The sequence below is a fragment of the Artemia franciscana genome, chromosome 12, assembly GCF_032884065.1.
Source record: "Artemia franciscana chromosome 12, ASM3288406v1, whole genome shotgun sequence".
NCBI classification, from domain to species: domain Eukaryota; kingdom Metazoa; phylum Arthropoda; class Branchiopoda; order Anostraca; family Artemiidae; genus Artemia; species Artemia franciscana.
The window spans coordinates 36,992,965-37,016,884 of record NC_088874.1 but is presented as its reverse complement, the minus strand read 5'-3'; the positions used below and the strand labels follow the sequence as shown (position 1 = coordinate 37,016,884).

At 33.5% G+C, this 23,920-nt stretch overlaps 1 protein-coding gene across 1 annotated transcript in view; it reads left to right on the top strand.

Moving 5' to 3' along the window:
* The window catches only part of LOC136034070 (clathrin heavy chain 1-like), a 150,949-nt gene that overhangs the window by 41,467 nt on the left and 85,562 nt on the right, over positions 1-23,920 (top strand). The window contains exons 7-9 of the mRNA XM_065715188.1: positions 5,153-5,275; positions 10,890-11,078; positions 17,438-17,561. Of these exons, the coding sequence (XP_065571260.1) occupies positions 5,153-5,275; positions 10,890-11,078; positions 17,438-17,561 (436 nt within the window). The remainder of the gene's footprint in view (positions 1-5,152; positions 5,276-10,889; positions 11,079-17,437; positions 17,562-23,920) is intronic.

Here is a 23,920-nt window from a genome sequence, read left to right as displayed (position 1 = left end):
AAAAGATCACAAGGAAAAGTTAAATGTATTAGAAATAAAAAAGATCTCAAACAAAAGTTAAAATATATTAGAAAAAAAAAAATTAAAAAGATCACAATCAAAAGTTAAAATGTATTAGAAATAAAAAAAGTTTAAAAAGATTGCAAACAGAAGTTAAAATGTATTAGAAATAAAAATAAGATTTAAAAAATCACAAAAGTTAAAATGTATTAGAAATAAAAAAAAAAAATTAAAGAGATCACAAACAAAAGTAAAAATGTATGAGAAATAAAAAAAAAGATTAAAAAGATCACAAACAAAAGTATCACGATCGTAGGTTTTGATGCGTAATACTAAAATTAATGAACTTTATATTTTTGGAATGAGCATAAAAACTAAACTCTTTGTATGAATCTATTGATGTCAAAATTCCGTTTATAGAGTTTTGGCTACTATTGAGCCAAATTGCTCCTTTCAACTCGTTTCCATGAACTGTTTCACATGTTTAGATGCCTTGGATTCAATTTTATGCTGTAGTTTTATTTATTATATGTGAAGTTCCATTTTGTTTTATTTTACTTTATCGACTAAATTTTATACACACAAAAAGTAGGACGAGGGAAAGTCTAAAAATTGGAGTACATTTTTTTCCAAAGTGCAAAACACCAAATTCCACCAACAAAAACATAAAAAATACAGAAAAACCTTTAAACAGATAAAACAGACTCAATGTACTGAAAAACACTTCACTTGTAAAAGTCTTGACTCAAATTTTTTTCGCTTTTTTAATGACGTAATTAAAAAAAAAAAATATCTAGACTGGTTCACCCCTAAGATACTGAAAAACGAATTATTTTGGTATTTTCATTGATAACGGCTATTTCTGTTGTTTACGTTAAGAAACCTGAAAAACAATACGATCTCTCCCCTTCCCCTGCATTTCCGTTGTTCAAAAATTGTCTGCCTTATCTTTTTCCAAATAAGAAACAACAAGGTTTTTATATTATGGGATTAATTTGTCTCTTCAGAAAATGCATTTCCTTATGAGTAAACGTTTGCCTATCAGCAACAATTAATCTTGTTTTGCAAAGACAGTATATTTCTCTCCATAAATAAGGGACATTGTTATGTCCTTGATAATATAAAACAATGGAAGTGAGTTTCGCTTTTTAATATGGAAGGATAATACAATAGTCCATCTTTTTTCTTTGTCCAAAACTAGAAATTTAAAGGAAAATCTTCTTTTAGTGTAAGTGCATTAACCCCTTTTTAGCTCAACGTATCAGTAGAAATACAATCTTTACATTTTCTTATATACCAGAGTTATACGATTTTCAATATACTAACAATGATGTTCATAATATGTGCCTTTTTTATATATTTTTTTTTTGAATTTACTCAGAATTTGTTCTTGTGTACGTGCAGACTAGTAGCAGAATATCCTAAGCAGAAATTTCAGCTTTAATTGAAACAAAACATACGTTTAACATTATAATACTCACATTTTATTTAATGTTCAATACTTATCTAATCTTTTAAGTATGTATAATTTTGTTTAAATTAACGAAATTTAATCGATCTTTTAATTTATTTTATTAAAATAAGTTATAATTATTTTATCAGGATAAATGAATGTGCTATTTAATATATGCTGTTTAAGACCCTGGAACTGTTCTTGAAATTCCCAGATTTCTTTTAATATATTTTTAATTAATTCACACTTAATTTTAAATAAATTCATATTTTATTAAAATGCTGTTTAATATGTTTTAACTAAAAGACCCTGCAACTGTTATTGAAGTTCCCAGATTTCTGTTAATGTATTTTTAATTAAAAATCCTTAAATTTAAATAAATGAATATTTATTAAAAGACTATTTAATATATCTTAACTAAAAGACCCTGGAATTGTTATTGAAATTCCCAGATTTCTCTTAATGCTATTTTGACGTCTCTAATGCTTGAAATAATTTTAAATATCAGTTCCTTTTTTCCTTTAAAGCTATTTACTTTTTTTCTTGAGAAACACTTTTGATTTAACCTCCAAATAGTTTAAGTGCACGGCAAGGCGTGAAGGCTTAAATTTAGCAACGAATGTACCAATTAATCATTACAGTATTGTTGCATACACCAGTATCAATACCACTAATGGGGATATGTAGGAAGAAAGGGGTCATTGAATTCCCTTTACAAGTGCAATTGCCGATAAGGAGCTCCTAACCCTAACCAAAGTTGGTGGGAAAATAAGAGCTGAACCTTTAGTTCTACTTTTTTGGTGTTCTCTAGTCTGTGGGAAGGAAGGGGGTGGAGTGGGGGAGGGGGAGTTATTGACGTATTTTATTGGCCTATTCACTGTACTGGCTTGCAAACTTTACTGTCAAAGTTTGGTCAACAGTCGTAGCCATGGCCTCAGTGGAGTCGGATCTTTTTGAAAGAGGGGTAACATTTTTGCTATCCTCATAAGCATATCATGTTTGATCAATTGAATGCTATCTTCATGAACGAAGATAAATATTTTATTACCAAATCTGGCTAAGGTTTTGAGCCCTTCTTTCGGCAAATGTACTTGAAAAGAGAACTTAATGGTCCCCTTCTTCCTAAATCTCCCCATAAGGGGAATTAATCGTGGCGTTTGTACCATATTGTTATGGTTAATTGGTACATCCGCTGCTAGATTTCCGTCTTTTGTTTTATCTCTCACCGTTCACTTCATCATCAAAAGTAGTTATCTAGAAAAATAGTAAGTAGCTTTAAAGGAAAAAAGTGACTGGATTTACAATTATTTCCCCAATGAAGTCACTCGCACCTACTTAAACAAATAACCGGTCTCCCCATCCAAACCATGAATCAGCTTAAATATTTTAGTATTACATTCACTAATCATTCAGTATCCATCACCTGATTTACCCCCCCCCCCCCAAAAAAAAAGTCTATATATATCCCAGTAACAAATACAGTATATGGACAACGGGGAAAGTTGCGTAACTTATAGCCATTTTTCCGGCGACTATGGAAGCTTTGGCGTCCCCACATGCATAGTTATTTGGCCTTACAACTATGCTGAATAAAATAGCTATTTCAAAATTTTTATCGTAAGTCTTTGGAGAAAAAGGGCATGCCAAGGGGTCTAGTTAACCTCTTATTGTTTTTGGTCACTTAAAAAGAGCATTTCTGTTCGAATGAACCCTCTCCGAATCTTCTAGAACCGTTTGTCTGATATAATTTAATATATATCTTTCAATTCAGTCTTGATTTAGAGACCTTACTGTAAACACCTCTGTTGGATATAATCTGGTTGTAATCCAATAATCCAATAATCTGGTTGTAATACAGTGAGACTCAGTTGTGATTCTCTATGGACTTCTCATAATCAACATTGAACTTGAAAATATTTGAACTTGGATTATTTAGTTATTTTATCTCCCTAAAGACGTTTACTGAAAATAGTTTCAGAACTTAAATTATTTGACAGTTATTATTTGTGTATAAATTTCCTTGGGATTTATGAATTAACACCCTCATTTGGAGGAAATTGATTTTGGACTTTTTAATTAGTTGTATTACCAGTGAAATTTTATATTGAATATGACATGAACCAGAGCTACTTATATCGGCCCTGGATGTGAGAGGCTGTGTGGGAAAGGTTTGACGATTCAGTGCTCGAAATGGCTTTTATTCCACCTTTTATCTCCTTTATCTTCTATCTCTTCTATGCTTCTTCTATCTTTTTCTTCTATGATTCTTCTATCGTTAGCTTCTATCTGTATGATTCTTTCTATCTTTCTTCTATGATTCTTGTTTTTTTCCTAATCGTTTTTTCTGTGATCCTTCAATTTTTTTTATTCTACCTTTAATCTTCTTTATCTTCTATATCTTATGTGCTTCTTATATCCTTTTATTTTATGATTCTTCTATCTTTAGCTTCTATCTGTATGATTCTTTCTACTTTTTTTCTATGATTCTTGTTTTCTTCGTACTCATTTTTCTTTTTTTTACTCTTTGCCTTCTTTAAAGTAAATACTCTTTAGTTTAATGCAACCCTTTACAAACAAATAAATATTTAATATAAAAATACATAATAAAAAAACAAAACAAAAAGCAGATTCTACAATGCCGTACATTTTCCAATATGATCCATGCTTTGAAAACGTTTCATTTTCGCAAAAATGAAAGCACGTCAAAAGCGCCGATTTGAAAAATTCAAAGCGTAATTGCGTCGAATTTGCGCCTCAATGGCGCAGATGTGCCCCATCTGGCAACTCTGTTTGACCAATCGCCTGGGACATTGTTTCTATTATAAAAAAAAATGCAGTTCATATAAACTGAGGTTTTCCTCTTTGCTTTCGGACTCGGTCTGAATTGTGTTTGTAGGGACCGAATTTGTAGCGTCCAAGTTTGATTGTTTGCAGGGACGTATTTGCAGGAAACTCTCCTGATCGTAAAACAACTGATCGTGACTAAGAACAAAGACCAAGTCTACTGCAAATATTCCGCTGCAAACAATTAGATAAGGCTTCACAATCTCGTAAAGTTTAACGATGAATTTGACGCAAAATTAAAAAGGGAATTTAAAAAAAAAAGCAAAAAAGGGTTACGCGGTTCATTTTTCAAATGATTCATAGTTTGACAAATCTAGCCAGTTGTCCGAACTGAGTTTCCCCGCAGAACGTCCATCAGTTTTTTTTTTTTTCTCGTAGTGTCCACACTTTTGAGTATGGGCATTCCCTTTCCTTGTATGTCTCAAATGCGCTTTACGATTATAATTATTAGTCACTATTCTTGACAATTAAGGTTGTTTTTCAATATTTATTGGTATAGATTGACGAATAATGGATTTAAAACATGGTTTAAAAAGTAATAAAATAAGGATTATTCAGAATAATTCCGCTTTAATAAATTTTTTTTTTTTTTTTTTTTTTTTTTTTTTTTTTTTTTTATCCACACTTTTGAGTATGGGCGCTACCTTTCCTTGTATGTCTCAAATGCGCTTTACGATAATGATTATTAACCACTAATCTTGACAATTGAGATTGTTTCTCAACATTTATTGGTATAGATTGACGAATAATTGATTTAAGAATATGTTTAAAGAGTAACAAAATAATAGTTATGCAGAATAATTCTACTGCAATAAATTGTATACATGTTGAAACTATAGTAAGAAAACTTTTTAGGTGGCTGCCAATGCACCGAGAGGACTTCTCCGCACTCCTGGAACTATCCAAAAATTTCAGCAAGTCACTGCGGGACCTGGGCAATCCCCTCTTCTACAATATTTCGGAATTCTTCTCGATCAGGTCTGCAAAATATTTTTCTGAAATAAAAAAAGAATAATAATAACAATTTATTCATGGCTTCTATACATAAATGGATGTGTACAGTGGAGTATAGGAGATAAATAAAAAGAAAGCTGAAAATATAAATTACACTTGTAACGAAAAGGACGACAATAAGTAGCTTATAATACTCATAATAACTCTTGAATATATAATAAATAGCTTATGATAGCTCATTAGTGTGTAACACTAAAACACTCATAAAATATAACGCATAAACACTCATAATACATAACGCTTAACTAGCTGTTAAATTAAAGCTATGGCGAAAAAACTATTTTTTCATTGAACAAGACAATTAAGGGGAAATTTAATATATTTTCTCTAGATCGTCTTAGAAATCGGTCGTATTTTTGATCCATTTTAATAGTAATATCGAATATTCCAAATTTTTGTATAATATACCTATTTTTGAACCGTAGTGGAATTCCAAGAAAATATTTACAAAGCCAGAATTAATCACTTTTACTTTGAAACTAAAAAAATGAAACAATGAAAAATACATGAGATGCAAACATTGAATTATAAATTATAACAAGTGTGTTTATCAATAAGACCTTTCACCCTGACTAGCAGGCCGCAAGTTTTCCCAATGCAGACGATAACACCAACTCCAGCGTAGCTTTAATTGACGGACCAAAAGACAACTCAAGGTAAGTAATGGAATATTTATTAAAACATTCAGTGATTCCGCCCTAATAGAATGATGAGGAAATCTCTATTTCTGTTTGCCTCTAGGAATTCTATTTTAGTTGGTTCAATCTCTATAGATTTTGTAAGTTCCTATCTCCCGTAGATGTGAGTGTAATATATTAATTGCATTCTGCATTGATATCAAATTGCCCGAAAATAACAAAATATCATCAGTATACGACAACTGGCTAATGTTGATACCGTCTATCACATATGGGGATAGGTACCGTGTGGCTGTTCTAATTGCATTATTGAATATAAAGGGGCTAAGAACTGACCCTTGTAATAAAGATACAGCAATTAAAAAGTCTCGAAAACAAGAAAGAAAAGTAAAAGTTTCTATTATACTGTTTAGAATAGCTTAAAAAATATAACTACTGCTATATCAGTTTCTTTTACTTTAAGTTCCATTTAGAATAATCCAACTTTCAATGAAATTCTTCTTTTCTTTTATATAATCCTTTTTGTTCATTGTATATATACACGTGCTTGGTACCAGTTTTAAGAGAGGGACTGATTAATGTCCAATCGCTTTCGTCGTATAAAAATAGTCAATTTCCTAAATGAGCATCCTCCAAAGGTCTGTCGCCTGGCCTGTCTGTCCTCCTGACAAAAATCTATTAGAAACAATTTTATGAACTAAAATGTTTTATAAAATTGTTAGTAATTTTTTTTCGCCTTTTTGGTGAAAAATGTCGAAAAAAAATGTCAAAAGCTCCTTATTTTAAGTCAGGTAACAGATTACAAACTGCAGTATCTTCAATGAAACACATTGGTCCGTCTGTATGGAATGAGCTACCATTAAGCATTAGGGTGGTGGAACAAGTACCTCGGTTTAAAAAGAATTAAAAAATTTTTTTTTGGGGGGGAGGGATTTCCTGAATTTTATTATGGCTAGTAGGTTGGGTAGGGGAGAAAGAAGAGCTGGAGAGGTAATGAGGACTGTGAAGGTAAGGGTGAGCAGGGACTAAGGAGGGATTGGAAGGGCAGGGTGGGGTGGGGGAGCGGTAGTTGAGTATTGAAAAGTGATGGAGACTGGATTTGTTATTATTATTCCTTTTTATATTTTTATCTATCAATTATTACTTTAATGCAGTTATTTATTTATTTATCTATCTTTTTCATATAAACGGGTTTTGGTTTATTTATAATAGTTTTAATTAAATATTGAGTTTCTTTTCATTTCAAAGTTATTTATTTATTCATTATTCTAAAGTTCATAAATTCTCTCTTCTCGTTTTTAAAAAATGGAAGGTTCTTTCCTGGTAGAAAATATTTTCCCAGAAACTGTTGTTAGGTATTATTTTGTTGGTCAATTACTGTGTTTCTGCCATTCAATTTTCAGCAACAATTGGGACAATTGAAACACCTTAAACCATTCAACACAAAGAAAACTAAAGGTTTAGTTTCGATTGTTGTGCGAAGGGAAAGGATTATATTCTGATTTGGATCTTAATTAAATGACATGCTAAATAAAATATTAAATCAGAGTCAGATGTGTATTAAATATTTCAACTTTATAGTGAACTCTACCAGGTTGCATACAAAACTGTCATTATAGTCTAAAAGCTTTTGTAAAGGATTTTTACTTTACGGTATTTTAACATATTTGCGGGATTTTTTTTTTTTTTTTGCATTACACAGTTATTTAGTCATTAATTATTACGAAGTTTTTGAATTCGCTCTAAGTCTTCTCGTTTTTAAAATTTGTAGGTTCTTTTACGGTAGAAAATAGTTTCCCAAAAACAGTTGTTAAGATTTTTTTTGTTTCTCAATTACTATGTTTCTGTTGCTCAATTTTGAGCTACAATTAGGAACCTGTTAATGGGTTGTTTACGATGGATTTGTGCGCGGAGTGGTTTGTAATCCCTGCTCTTAAATGAAAACTATTTTAATAAGTTTAAACCGTTTTAAGTGAATAAAAGGACTTCTACTTTTAGTGGTTATAAAGGATGTAGACTCCTTTAATGTATGGAAATGAGAGTAAATTAATTTTATTTTTCAATTACTTTAATGAACCCCTTTTTAAGCTTGAGATATAATTTGTCATCATACTAAGGATTGGTGGTAATACAAATGATGAGATTTTAATCTCTTGGTTCTTTTTTGGTACTTGCACTTTTGTATTAATCATTTCCACTGTCTATTGTATTTCTTATTATATTTATAACTTAGACGAAGGCGTATCCAGGGGCGAATAGAGGTTTTGCCCCCCACTCCCGAGATGTCTGTCCAACTTTAAAAATGTAATAAAAATGCATAAAAACACATTGCATCCCCCCATCCCCTAAACAAAACCCTGGATACTGCCTTGAATTCGGGTTTTCCTAAGTTGGTTAAAGGATTTATTTCAAAACAAGTAATCGCACGCTCAAATGGGATAATTTCCATTATCCTCAAATAAATATATAGTTATGGGTTAAAATCATCAACGAAATAAAAAAGAGAAACTAAATGATAATTAATTAATTTTGCTGATTAGAAACAACCCGGTCAGTAGCTCAAAAAAGGATCACCGAACCATAAGGAATCATTTGCCGAAAACTAGTTCATAATTTTTTATATTTTGAAAACAAAAATCTGCAACAGAAAACTCGTTGTGGGTCGTGACAAGTATTACACTACCGATAGTCATAAACGGATTAAAATAAATTCCGACGCCTTTTTAAAAGTAGATTGCCTGCTGCACTCAAGTGGATTAAGAAACCGACTATATCCAACTACCACTACCATTTGTACTGTACCAGTCAACTAACGAGGGTATAAAAGATTTCCTGCTTGCTGCCATGGTTAGACACCACAGGGCAAATGGCCTGACCTTTTTTCTTACATTTAGTCATTTTTAATGGCGGGTGGAATGTGAGGTATTGAAATTGTCTTCGGCCTGCCATATTTTTATGGTTTTTTTTTTGTAGTTTATTTTCAGTTTGTAAGCTTTTATTTTGTAAAAAAAAAACTTCATTTTGGCTGGAATAACCTCTTATATCTATCGTACAAGTTATGATATCTATATCCTGGTTTTTCTTTAGGATGGTCCTTGAGACTAATATTAGGGAGAGGCTTCTTTAGGTCCGTGAGCCCAATTTCAGGGAGTCACCTCTTTTGGTCCTTGAGACAAACATTAGGGAGTGACATTATTCCAAGGGAGTAACTTCTTTAGATCCTTGAGATTAAATATTAGGGATTAGCTTCTTTAGGTCCTTAAGACCAATATTACGGAGTGGCATACTGCCAAGGGAGTAACTTCTTTGGATCCTTAAGATTAATATTTACAATTGGTTTCTTTGGGTACCTGAGACCAATATTAGGGAGTGGCATACTGCCAAGGGAGTAACTTCTTTGGATCCTTGAGATTAATATTAGGAATTGGCTTCTTTGGGTACCTGAGACCAATATTAGGGAGTGGCTTCTTTAGATCCTTGAGACTAATATTAGGGATTGGCTTCTTTAAGTCCTTAAGACTAATATTAGGGAGTGGCATACTGCCAAGGGAGTAACTTCTATGGATCCTTGAGATTAATATTAGGAATTGGCTTCTTTGGGTACCTGAGACCAATATTAGGGAGTGGCATACTGCCAATGTAGTAACCTCTTCGGATCCTTGAGATTAATATTAGGAATTGGTTTCTTTGGGTACCTGAGACCAATATTAGGGAGTGGCTTCTTTAGATGCTTCAGACTAATATTAGGGATTGGCTTCTTTAAGTCCTTAAGACCAATATTAAGGAGTAGCCTTATGCCAAAGGAGTAACTTCTTTAGATCCTTGATATTAATATTAGGAACTGGCTTCTTTGGGTCCCTGAGACCAATATTAGAGACTGGCATTCTTCCAAATATCCTATCCCATTCGCAACTGATATAAACTCCTCGCGTAAGCAAACCCTACTCCAAGCCGTAAACCATTTTCTATGTGTTTTGGCGATGGTTTGTCGAGCCAATTAGTTTTATTGACTAACGATTATAAACGGAACATGTAAATAAATCTATGAGTAATACAACTTATTTCGTCCGAGTAATTGAAGGAACTAAAAGATAAAACAAAAACAAACGCTGCTGAACCAAAAAAAGGAACTGATAATATTTATTTAAATGATGGTTTGTGATTTACTAATAACGAAAAGAATAATGAATTTGATGAGTAAAGAGGCCGTCTTGTGTGCGCGCTTAATATGCCTCTTACTTGGTTTGTAATTTAGACCATAAGTTATATATGGCCTTTCAAGAATTTGATTTTTTTTATTATTATTATTATTATTTGTTCCGATTTGTTGTTCATAAGCTAGTTTGTCTTTTATAAACATTATTGCCATTTGTCTTTCGCTAATGGTGTGAAATGGATAAATAATGGTGTAAAAATGGTGTGATAAAAATGGAAAATGGTGTTCTTTGGATAAAATGTGACAAATTGCCAAAGATTGTCCTCTTTTACCGACCGTCTAAGGCCTTACGAAAGGAAGGTCATACCCTGTTGGGGTGGAAGGATGTCGTAAGGAAAGATTAAATGGGAAGATTTAAGGTCCCTAAAGGTCCATTTTTACACCCAAAAAGTCCTTATTTTTTACTCCTGTAACCTGTGGCAGCCCTGTAGTCGTCTTTTTTTTTTTTCGGGGGGGGGGGTCTTAATGGAGTCAACTCTCTTCTCGTTTGACAACTTTTTGTTTCTAAGATTATATTTATTAAGGAAAAGTTTTTCGTAAGACTTCTTCCAGTATCCACACTCATCAGTTCCTCCCTATTTACTCTTAAATAATTATTAATATATTTTTTGCAAGTTTGTATGTGTTGCTGCCTCTTAGATCATGCGTAGTATTTTGGAAGCATTGGCTAAATCGTTGCTTTGATTTTTACACTAAAATTAAATTTCCTCTTTGTGTCTTTAAGGGTCAACTCAACAGGCATGAATCTCTTGAACTTTGTCGACCAGTTCTCATTCAACAACGAAAGCAGCTTATTGAAAAATGGCTCAAGGAAGAGAAACTCGAGTGCTCCGAAGAGCTTGGTGACTTGGTCAAACAATCTGATGCAACTCTGGCTTTGTCTGTATACCTCAGAGCTAATGTTCCTATGAAGGTTAGAAGGATATGTGGTCATCACATTTCTTTATTTTTATGGATAATTTTAATAATATTGTTAATAATTTTGATAATAGTCAATTATGTTAATGATTTTTACGTTTCCTAAGTGCATAGTTTCAGAAATATTAACTTGGCTCTAAATTAATTTGAATCACTTTTGAGTGGCTCAAATTGAGTAGGTGCTATTTTACATTGAAGAATTATTAAAAAGGGGTAGACTTTTTAAATGTGACATGCCAAAAATAAAAATCAACCTTTAATACAAAATTAATCATTATAGTGGCACTTCATTTAAAAAGAATTGTAAAAATTCTCGATATAGGGGAGGGGCCTCTTGCCCCTCCTTTTGCTTACGTTCCTGATCTACATCATCGGATTCAATGAAGACCGAATTAAAGCACCTTAATTGAAGAAGTTTCTGACTTTTGTATTCTATATTGGTGAGGTTATTTTTGTCTGTTTTTCGGTGGAGAGGTGGGGTTATTTTTTTTTCATGGGTCGTGATAGTAACTAAAAAAAAATTTATACTCTGACGTTTTTTTCACTGAGGCTTATGGTTTTTCTGTATTTGGCTCGATTTTCTTTTTTATTCCATTTTATTTTGTTCTCTTGACTCCATCTGCTGCTATCACTGGTCTACACCTTAGTTTGCTTTCGTTCTCAAACTAAAGATTGGTTCTCAAAAGTAAAGATTAATTGGGCTACGAAATACGCAAAGACCCATAAAGTGATTTTGCATTTATTTCCCTTTACAAATAGTGATGAATTACTTATATGCACACTATATCTACCAGACGCAAAATTACAACGGATTGTAGGAACGTGTAATTTGACGTATGTGATTCTGTAAAGGGTAAAAATGAAGGGGGGATTGAAATCACGCCACAATTTCTTAATTTAATTGAAGTTGCTATTTTCCGCCGTAGAATGAAGGAGCACTATTTTAGAGTCTTCAAAGATGTATAGGACGGAGGAAATGAATTCATACCAGAATTTTCTTAACCACCCTGGAATGAAGCGAAGGTATTTTGGGGTATAATATATACTATAAATTTAAAGTTTAATATAAAGAAATGTTAATTTTAATTTAAAGAAATTTTAAGTTTAATATAAAGAAAAGGAAAAGAAACAAATTTGCATAAATAGATATGTGAATGATAGATAGGAAAGATGATTTGAATTCACGACAGGATTTCTTATTTAAATGTAATTGCTGATTTACCACTTTAAAACTTGAAATTAAAGTTTAATGCAATAATCATGGCAACGAGTTGCTCGTTTAAAGAAAGTGAGATATTAAGACAACTCTTGAATGATATCAAATTTATAAGACAGCTTATGTTTATAGATAAAGAATGAGCATCCTTTTAGCCGTCTTAAATATCTGTCATTTATGTTTGGTTTTCTTTCCATAAGCAAACTTCTTCTTGGGAGAACTAGGGGACATCCCTGCTCCCTCAAGATTCAAAAAATCATGCAAATTTGAAGGAAAAAATGCTCCTTAAAATGGGAGATATTTGTTCCTGCTCCTTTTGCTCCCCCTCCTTTTCCAGTAAAAATCTGAGGTGGTTTAATCAATGGGTTAACTGATAAATAAATTTATAGAAATAAAATACTAGGCTGGGTCGCTTGGTAGGCTGGGTACCAGCCGCTGGGAGGTATCAGATGTAATATTTCCCCAGAGGACCTAGTATTTGTGTTGCGAGAGCAGCACTTTGGTTTTGTTGTTTTTTGTTTGTTTTTTCCTAGCACCCCGATTTCAGCTTATACCTAGAAAGTGGTAAGGGTCTAACCTCTGCGGTTTTTACGGAAAGTGTGGACCTTAGGCCGGATTGATGAATATGACTTTGCATTTTGGAAAGCTTCCTAGAACTCTTGCCTGGGGCCAAAAAGGATGGTTCTTGCTTGTCCTTGAGCCAGAGCTATCGAGTGTGAAGTGAAGTGGAGTTTTATAGCCTATGTCAGAGAGAACTATCTGAAGCTATGCAGTCAAGCTTTCGTTTCAACAAACCATGTTTCTGCTTTCGAGATGACAGCTCTGTTCTAGAAGGCAAGCATGCAGGCACCAGTTTCAAAGTGAAGATGGACTAAAATCTATAAGTGTTAAATATATGCGGCAGTTACCCGGCCCCACAGCCAATATATCTTCTTTAAAAATTTACAGAAAAAAAGGGGAATCTTCCCACGGGTCTGAAAGTGCTGCCATCTATTGTTTCTACCTATTTCGGTTAGTGATTTCAGCTGAGTTTATCATTCGATTTTCCACACTTGGGATTGCACTAAAGAAATGGTATCAGATGTGCCTCTTCTCTCTCAAAGTTCTCTCATTGCTAAAGAAATTATAGTTTATCCTTTGCTCCTTTCTAAGTGATGACGTTAGAAACTTGGCCTACGGCAAAAAGTCAACTTTTGAACTAAGACAAATAGATTTTTTTGTTTCGACGGCAGTCGATAGCTCTTGATGAGCTGATCAAAGTATATATCATCCAGTTTTGGTAGAAACATTCTTTCATGAGATGTACCAGTTTGAAAGTTTAATGGGGTTGACAACTTCAGTAGTAAGGCACGCACTGAAACCAAAAATACACCAATACCAATTGTGAGACATATAGGGGAGTTTTAAGCAACAGTCGGCTGTTAGCTCATAATCATATTCGGCAATGAGGGGTTCGCAACTTTTGCTAGTTGGTGTACCTATTATTTGTTTCCGGTGTATTTGATGGTAAGGCCAATTTGGTTCCAGTGGTAAGACATGTAGGGGGCTTGTCTATGTTAAGATCCTCACAGATTAACAACTTCAACGGTTAATCGAAGCGAGGAAACAAAACCAAAGTGTTGCTCTCGCAACACTTTGCTCGGTGAAGCCAAACAAACGTTGCCACAAGAACTCACGTTGCCCATGCAACGTAGATCTAGTTTTAATAGACCACAGACAACGTGGATTTTAGCGAGGTTTTTTCGTTTTTGTGTAATGGTAATGACAGGCACTTTGACACTAAAAGAGACACTTCCAGGACTCTTTATACCCACTTCTCCAAGGGAGGGGGCTAACAGGAACCGAACTGCACCTTGTTCTGTGTACGTACCTCACCTGGTATGGTCTTGAAGTTGACTTTTTCTTCACGATACAACTTGGTGACAAATAAGTCAACCATAGCAAAAGGAGACATAACTAGGGGTCAGCCTCCTCCAATAATTCAAAAATTCACACTAATATAAATGAGAAGGTGCTTCCGAAAAATGGGAGTTTTTCTTCCCCTTCCTTTTCCAAATAAAATTTAAAGTGTTTTTAAACTAATCAGTTTATTTTTTGTTGCCTGTCTTTCATTTACTAACGGGCGTTTTTGAATAAATAGCTTGAAGCTGTCATTTTTGTACCGTTAATTTTCGGTTAAATTTTGTCTGTAATAATTTAAGGGCTTGGGTCCATTTTTCTATGGTAGTGACAGTGTTTAAGCATTTCTTCGATAAAAATGAACTTCTATAGGCCATCGATCCTTCTATGAGCTGATTTTCATAGAAACTGTTTTGATGAAAATATTTGCTTTGTTAATAGGTGGTGCATGTTATATTTACTTGAAGACAAACCCTTGAAAATACCTTAAAAATAACTTTATTTGGATTTTTGCATCTATTTCAGCATATTGTTTTCGTTTGAAATTTAGTGTTTTACTTAAATTGTTAAAAAGTGTGTTTGTTTCCTGAGAGGAAGACGCTCTGACGAATAAAGCTTGACATGAGTTTTTTGATACATAAATATGATTAAATTGTGAAGGCAGTCCGTGAAATCTTAATCTATCTTCGGGGGGGGGGTGCAGTTTTTGGAGGGTGTGTAGGTTTGACGTTGTAAAATCTTTGTTTTAGATCCTCTGTATTTTTAAATATTTTGACATAGAAGTCGAAGAAAAAGAATAAGAAAAAAAAAGAAAAATAAGAAAGTTAAAAAGAAAAAGAAAGAATAAGAAATTTGGAAATGAATAAAATCCGTATTTGTGTGGCAGCTTTACGGATTAAAATGCGGATTAAAACTGAGTATATTAGTGCTCAAATGTTTGGAAAAATAAAGTTACTTTCCATAACTTTTGTACTATAAGCAGTATGATTTTTGAGACCTAGTGCAAAGAAGGGTTTTAAAAAGACGAGGAGTGGGGGGGGGGTGTCAGAACGATTTTTGAGTGAGAGAATTTACCGTGGACGATTTGATTTTTCCAAATTCTTTTGGGGGGGAAGGGGCCTTTCAGACCAACCCTTGGGAGTGGAATAGCTTCTTTTGCTTCACTTTCTAGTAAAAGACCATATGTAAACAATGGGCAATTTAGAGCATATTTGTAGTGAGGGGAGATTTAATGGGGAGAAAAAAACTCTAAAATTGAAAAAACTTGACCAACCACAATTGTTGATCGTTTGTTTATATTGGCGAGAAAGGGCGAAAAAAACAAAGGCTTTTGCCCTTTGTTTTAAACAAAGGGCAAAAGATCAGTCTTTGAGATATTAATTATACTGGTAGCGTGAATAGAAATTAAATAAAAAATTGCCGATTGTGAAATTGCCGATTATGACATAACCTAAATTTCCTCATGCAGTGCGGGATTGGGCAATCGGGATTGATTCCCGATTCGTAAGCATAGTTACTTGCACTACACCAGCACAAGGCTAATATTTGTCGTTATTTTAAAGGTTCACGTTAATTAAAATAACCGTAATTTGCAATCTTTAATTCCTTTATATTGTCCTGTTGGCTCAAAGCTTTAGTTATGTGAATGGACAGTTACGACAATGTTGTCAAAATATGGAACTCCTTATTAATAGTTTGCATTGTAAGGAGTTCTTATTGGAGCTCTTATTGCTATTAAATCGTTATTACATATGCTAGAAACGTTAACAAAGAACGCACTTAAAGAAACTTAACAGAAAGGTAACAGAAATACCCCCCTCCCCCTCCCTTCCCACCCTTAATCCTCCTAAATGATTTTGCGTGATTTGAGTTTTATTGTTTGACTACCTAACCTGACTGTCGGTAGCAAACTAAGTGGAAACTTTGCAGGTCAGTTGACTTCTGAGGGTGAGCCGAAAGACTAGCAGTCTACTCGGGCTCTTGGCCCGGGGTCTCCCCAAAATGTTAAAATACAACGACTAATCAATAAATTGATCAAAACCTATTTTATATTTTAAAAATCCTCTTCTCTCTTAAATAACTTCCTCTACTGGTGGGCTGTTATTATTTGCCAAATAATATTTTAGAAATTTGCTTTGTATTTTAGTTTTTTATGCTGGAAAATACATTGAAAATAGGCTGAAAACATACACAAATAGAAAGAGTAAGTTTATTCTTTTCCTATTGCGTATCTATTCATCAACAAGCGCATCTCTTCATCCAGCTAAACGTATGGCAAAAACCCATATCTATCTTAAACTAGAGGGTGCCCACTTCCAGGAATCACGTGCACCAGCTGGCACGTGGAAAAGCGTGGAGGAAGTGTGCCAAGCGTAACGGAAACCGTATCAAGCGTGGCGGAGTTGGTCTCGACACATGTTGCGTGTGTCTTTCTTCGGAAGTGTGCCGAAGAAAATATATTTTATAGTTTTGTTTGAGTTAATCACTGAAAGATTACGTTTAGTGCAGTTCAAAGGCAAGATTTTCAAAGTTCAAAAAATTTTTTTTGAAACAAATTTTGATTTTGAAACAACCATCTCCTAAAATTGTTTACGGAGGTCATCAAAGTGGCATCCCCACATGTAGGTGGAAATTCAAGACAAATGGCACAATTTGTCAAACCAAAAATGAAAAATCATCTGTCAAGCGTGAGCCTACTATCTGTTCCAGCTATTAGTTTATATCTTTTTCCTTTTGTTTAAGTATGCTATTAGTTATTTATTTTGTTTAATGTCTTCTCTCATTGAAAGTTTGTCTCTAAGAGAATTTCAACAAACCCCTCTAGGTCAGGGTTTCCAACGGTTGACTTCTAAAAAGAGTGCAAACCAAGGTAAAAAAAAGTGGTTTTTGCACAAAAAGAGTGCAAGTCAAAAAATTTGTACAGCCCCTCTTCTGCGCCCTCCCTTTGAGATAAAAACAGTGCATTTCATATGAAAAAAGTGCAAGTTGGCAACCCAATTTCTTGGGTTAAATTTTCTTTTGAGAAATATGCCAACTGCTGACATTTAAAGAAAACAAAAACTGACACCCAAAAAGAGTGATTTTCACTCTTCTGCATCCCTTTTGAGGTAAAAAAAGGGTGCCTTTCACACAAAAAGTGTGCAAGTTGGCAACCCTGCTCTAGGCTACTCTAGCTGGCTGTGGGTTTTGTAATTAAAGGATATTTATCAATATTTATATAATTTCATGTTTTATTCCAGGTTATTCAGTGTTTTGCTGAAACTGGTCAATATCAGAAAATCGTGTTATATGCAAAGAAGGTTGGGTATACACCTGATTACGTGTTCCTCTTGCGTAGTGTCATGAGAGCAAATCCAGAACAAGGTAATTTGTACATCTTAATATGACATCTTAAATATTAATAAATAGATCGGACATAATAGGTCTCAGTCTGTTATTTCACAGCTAATCTTATAGTTTCTTGGTACTTCTAGTTGGCCTAGAATCTTCCAAAATAAAGTATCTTCTTTTCAAAAAACTGGCTTGTAAATATAATATTGATGATTATAAGACATGCTTATAGAATAAATAAAAAATGCCTTAGAATATGTTTAGAATAAAATATCAAAGAAATCTAAGTAACAAGTGCTGCTTTACAAGCAGGTCAGCCTATTTGAGTAAAAGGAAATATCTGGCATCAGAAGGATAAATAATGTACAAAGGAGTCACCGTATTTTCCTGTTGTCATGGTGAAATCTTCTTCACATCGAAGTATTCACTTGCATTCTAACTTGTTATTGTAGTATTTAGCTTGCAATTTGACTTGGAGGATATACTGAAGAGATTTGAACCATATTGTTAGTACAGAGTCTCGTTTGGTAGATCACTACTAAGTTTTATTCGCTTCGATAGCTTTAAGATAGCAGTAGCATATGAAAACTACCCTAGCACATACCCAAAAAGATATGAGCACAAAAACAAACACAGGTAGCCACTACTGCAACAAGGTTAAAATACTTGGTTAAAAGAAGGTCAAAATACTTGAATAAAACAAAATGTTAAGCACTGCAGTCATGGATTAAAATGTGACTGCAGTCACAGGAATTTCCTTATTTTTACGTTTTTAAGTTTTGTTGATGTAAGATACGTAAATTTTTTTAGAATAAAGTAAAGTATTCAATATTGACAATCTATTACAGTGTATTTCTCATGATGCGTACGAATATATAATGGTGAAATTCGAAGTACAGAATATGTTCTGGGGATTTGAACCATTTCGTTCATGCCAACATCGTTGTTCCTAAAATTGAATTAAATAAATATAATTAAACGTATTAATTATACGGAAGACACTCAAGGATTTACGCTTAGGTTAGATCTCAGAAAACCGGTTTCGTAGCCACAAAGACAAGTGACGGGTGATGCAATTCATTGGACTGAGACAGAATGCATTGAGCTTGTATAATTTGGGCTATATATTTGCACGTTAGGGGGGTTAGGTTAGGGGCCTTGTTACAAAAACTTTACCTTTCCCCCCTAGTGTGCCAATACTTCACATATTGGGCGTGTTCCGTATAATTAAAAAGTACGCCAAAAGTGTATTGCACTTAAACTCCTCTGAAAAACAGCTAGCCTTTCCTCCTCTTTCTTTAGTGTGGTTTTCGAGGGGTGGGACAGACAGGGCACTTACCCCCTGTGCGCAGAAATGTTTGAGGAGCAAAATTTGAAATAAATAATCTAACGGTTATAATCATTTCGGAATTGTGAAAGTTTATTTTATCAAAATAAAGTGGAGGGTGCACTTAATAAATGAAAATAACTAATAAAATAGAAATAGATTGAAAAATATAAATAAAAAAATAATAATTAAATTAAGATAATAATAATCAAAAATAAATGATGAATTGATTATTAAATTAAAAATAGATTCAAATATAAAAGAAAATTGAATGATAATAATGGTTCATTTAAGATTGTAACAATTAAGAATTTTTTTTTTTTTATAAATTCAAATTTTGTTAAACTTTGGCCACAAAATTTTTGAATGATAATAATGGTTCATTTAATATTGTAACAATTAAGAATTTTTTTTATAAATTCAAATTTTGTTAAACTTTGGCCTCAAAATTTTTGGGTACAGATCCGGGTGGGCTAATCAAGATTTTGTTCGGACTTCAGAGAGGTCAGAATTCCTACTGCCCTCACTTTACCTCACTCAAAGTTTTGCCCTTTCCGGGATCTTTTATCTCTTCTGCATATTGTGAAGTTGTGTCTTTTCTTTTAGATTTTGCTACTCGGCTTTGGACTTTTCCTTTTAACCTCCAGAATTTTACCATGTTTAATCACATCTAATTATTATGATAAGTTATGTCATTATTTGGCGTTCTATTGCCAACCTTCATGGAATTTGATTAAGATTCTGTGAGAACTCAAAATCGCTTAAATTTGTATATATTAGAACTTTGCTTACGTCGCGGAGAACGTCTTATTATATAAAGAAGAAAAAGCATAAATTTCGTTATATTACATTGTCAAACAGTTCGTGGTAACGAACTGTAGTAAGGAGCGACCCGGATCAATAGCAACCAAAACTCTAAAAAATGGCGTTTTGATATCAATAGCTACATCAAAAGAATTGCATTTTAATGCTGATTTTAAATATATAAGTTTAATCAAGTTTAGTCTTACCCATCAAAAGTTACGAGCCTGAGAAAATTTGCCTTATTTTAAATAATAGGGGAAAAAAACCCCTAAAAGTCATAGAATCTTAACGAAAATCACACCATCAGATTCAGCGTACCAGAGAACCTTATTGTAGAAGTTTCAAGCTCCTATCTGCAAAAATGTGGAATTTCGTATTTTTTGCCAGAAGACAAATCACGGATGCGTGTTTTTTTTTTTTTTTTTTTTTTTTTTTTTTCAGGGGTCATCGTATCGACCAAGTGGTCCTAGAATGTCGCAAGAGGGCTCATTCTAACCGAAATGAAAAGTTCTAGTGCCCTTTTTAAGTGACCAAAAAAATTGGAAGGCGCCTAGGCCCCCTCCCACGCTCATTTTTTGTCCAAAGTCAACGGATCAAAATTTTGAGATAGCCATTTTGTTCCGCATAGTCAAAAACCATGATAACTATGTCTTTGGGAATGACTTACTCCCCCACAGTCCCTGGGGGAGGGGCTGCAAGTTACAAACTTCGGCCAGTGTTTACAAATAATAATGGTTATTAGGAAGTGTACAGCGTTTTTCAGGGGATTTTTTTTTGGTTTTGGGGGTTGGGTTGAGGGGAGGGAGCTATGTGGGAGGATCTTTCCTTGGAGAAATATGTCATGGGGGAACAGATATTCAATGAAAAGGGCGCAGGATTTTCTAAAATTACTATAAAAAAACAGTGAAAAAATAAACATGGAAAAGTTTTTCAATTGAAAGTAAGGAGTAGCATTGAAACTTAAAACGAACAGAGATTATTACGCATATGAGGGGTTCTAAAAATATTTTAGCATAAAGAGCGAGGTATATAGGAGGAGATAAATACCTCGCTCTTTATGCTATTGTATTTTAGTAATTTCAACTATTTATTCTACGGCTTTTCGGATTCAGTGGTCATTCTTAAAGAATTGCGACAAATCTTAAGATTTAATGTAAAGAGCGAGGTATTAACGAGGGGACAAACCCCCTCACATACATAATAAAAATTTAAGAATATAAAAGTTTGTTACGTAAGCTAATTCTTAAGTTACGTATATTTTTTACTAATAAAAACATTCGTTGAAAATTAAAATTTATAGTTGCCTTTTTATGTAACCGAAAAATTGCAGGGCAACTAGGCTTTCCCCACCCCTTATTTCTCAAAATCGAGAAAGTCATTTAGCCAAAAAAAAGGAATTAATATGCAAATTTCATTTTAATAATTTATGTGTGGAGAGCCAAAATCAAACATGCATTAATTCAAAAACGTTCAGAAATTACATAAAAAACTAGTTTTTTTAACTGAAAGTAAGGAGCGACATTAAAACTTAAAACGAACAGAAATTACTCCGTATATGAAATGGGTTGTCCCCTCTGCAATCCCTCGCTCTTTACGCTAAAGTTTGACTCTTTGCCACAATTCTGCTCTTTAAAACAATTAAAAGCTTTAGCGTAAAGAGCGAGGAATTGCAGAGGGGACAACCCATTTCATATACGGAGTAATTTCTGTTCGTTTTAGTTTTAATGTCGCTCCTTACGTTCAGTTAAAAAACTAGTTTTTTTATGTAATCATATTAAAGACCTTCAGATTACTGGTACGCGCTAAGCAGCGAAGAAATATTGAGATGACAATTCAATTGCTTTGTAATACTTTATTAAATAAAAACGTTAAATAATAATTAAATTAAGATGTTAATAAAAAATAAATTGTCAATTAATTGATAAAATAAAAATAAATTCAGAATAAAAAAATGATTATATTTACAAAATAATAATTAAAAATTATTACTTAATTAATAAACTGAATTTTTTTAACAAATGAATATTTGGTTAAAATTCGGCCTGAGTATGTTTGGGGGACAGATGGGGGGGGGGGTGATCAAGATTTTTTCTTGGCGCAACAGAGACCAGAACCGCCACTTCCCTCGCTTTACCTTTACCTCACTTTACCGCACTCTACTGTAAATAGCTAATATTAGCTTTTCATTTACTAACAAGGAGATCCCTCTGTAAAATATAAGTAAAATAAGTCTAATCGCAAAAGATTGAAGCATATCTTATGACTTAAGTTAAGCTGTTTTTAAGCCTTTGTAGCTTTTCGCTCTTGGATCACACATGCTTTGCTTGCAATTGGAGCGTTGTATATGAGTCGATAAAAAGCCGTAAAGAAGAGAGAAACGAGGATAAAAGCAGTTTTTCATTGTTTTGTCATGATTAGCCAGTGTGGTCTGAGAAGTTGCATACGAGTCTTGCCGGAGTTTCACCTTTCAAGCTGAAATTGTTTGTGAATAAATTTAACCAGAACCTTCAATTTAGCCACGGAATTTTTTTCATGTCTAAAATCATTTGACGTCTCAACATTCTGAAATATATTGTTTATGGAAGTGCGTTAGGCGTTTCTTGAATTTTTTTGTGTCTTTTTTTATGTTATATGTAGTTGGAATAGAAATTTTCAATCTAATATAAGAAGTGAAATGTGGAGTGACATCATTTTTATACAATTCTGGTAACGGCTTATGCCAGATTTACCTCTCACTCAGACCATCTTTCTTGGCTTTTTCTAATTTGGTGATGGCAACTTAATTTTTAATTCAAATCAAGTTTCCATCTAGCCATGACTAATTGAAGAATAAGCCAAGGCCGATAGTCTGAGTTCCCCCTAGTTTTGTCGTAGCCTATGTTTTGAAAATTCCTTTTTTGGAATCTTTTCATTGGAAAAGGGCCGCTTTTGGTATGTCCATGAAAAAATTGCACTTTTTGGGTGCTATTGTGGCACTTTATTGTCAAGTTGACATTGTCAAGTAGAATTTATAAAAAGCGTTTAGATATAAAAATTAGTATTCAAATAAGCGGTGTCGCCTTTACTGTGTCGCCTGCTTGCTAATTCTAGTTTTGGGAATTGAAGGGGTGCGTCCATGCCCCCTTAGTTTCTTACTCCTGCCTAGATTGCGATTTTTTTTTTTTTGTAACAAATATTTACTCCTTTATTAGCAATTTGCAAAAGATAATGAATATAAACACATTGTATAGATATCAGTAAGGATTTTCCTGAAGTTTCTTTAACTTAACAAAAAGGAAAATAGAAAACAGGATGGCTAAGATTTGTACCAAACAAACGCCCAAAAGTAAATGCGGCTTAGACAGTAAGATGTTCTATGATTGGTTTTTCCAAGCCATGAAAGCAGCCCCAGAACGATAGATAATTTTTAAGAAATATGATTTGCTTAAATCATCGCTGTTGCGCTTAAAGACAGCGTCAGGTACATTTACACTTCACCCTGATCCACATTTCCGTAAATATCTTCCCTTTGAAAGCAACTTAGTAAGAGGTTTTCGGTAATTATTCAGATGAGTCATTTTTTTTTGAAAAAATGTTTTTTAGGTCTTTTTTCAATGGAAAAGGGCATTTTAGTATTTTTAATGAAAAAGCAACCAAAAGTACACTTTTGGATGTCATATGGCAGTTTATGAAGGCGTTTTCAATACAAATTTATAAAAAGCGATTAAATATAAAAATAAACTTTTAAATAAGCGTCACAGAAAAATTGACAAATAGTACAAAAGCGCTTCATTTGGGAAATACAACGATATATACTTGCTATATAACATTAAATTATCTGCAAGGATCAAAAAAATGAATTGAGCGTCATAAATTCATAGTACAAAGGTATTAGCTTGGTCCATTCACTTTTATTTGCAGGGCCGTATGCGGGATTTTTTTAGGGGTGGGGGGAGGTATAAAACTTTTTTTCTGTGGGGGGAAGGTTACAATAACAACTTTAAAAACACGCCAAAAGTTTGTTTGTATTCGTTCTTGTTAGTTTTTTTACGTGTCAGACAAACATTTCGAGGGGGTTCGAACCCTCCGCCCCCCTACGGCCTTGATTGTGTGAAACGGCTTCCATGGGATAAAATAAATAAGGTTAAGGTTTCATTTCCCTGCACAAGGGTGCTCCTCAAGTGAGTGTCCCTTCTACTATTGATGACAACTCAACGCAACGCTAAGCGGCCGAGGGCAAAACAGCTGCGCACGCGTATCTTCCACACTATCATGCTCTTAG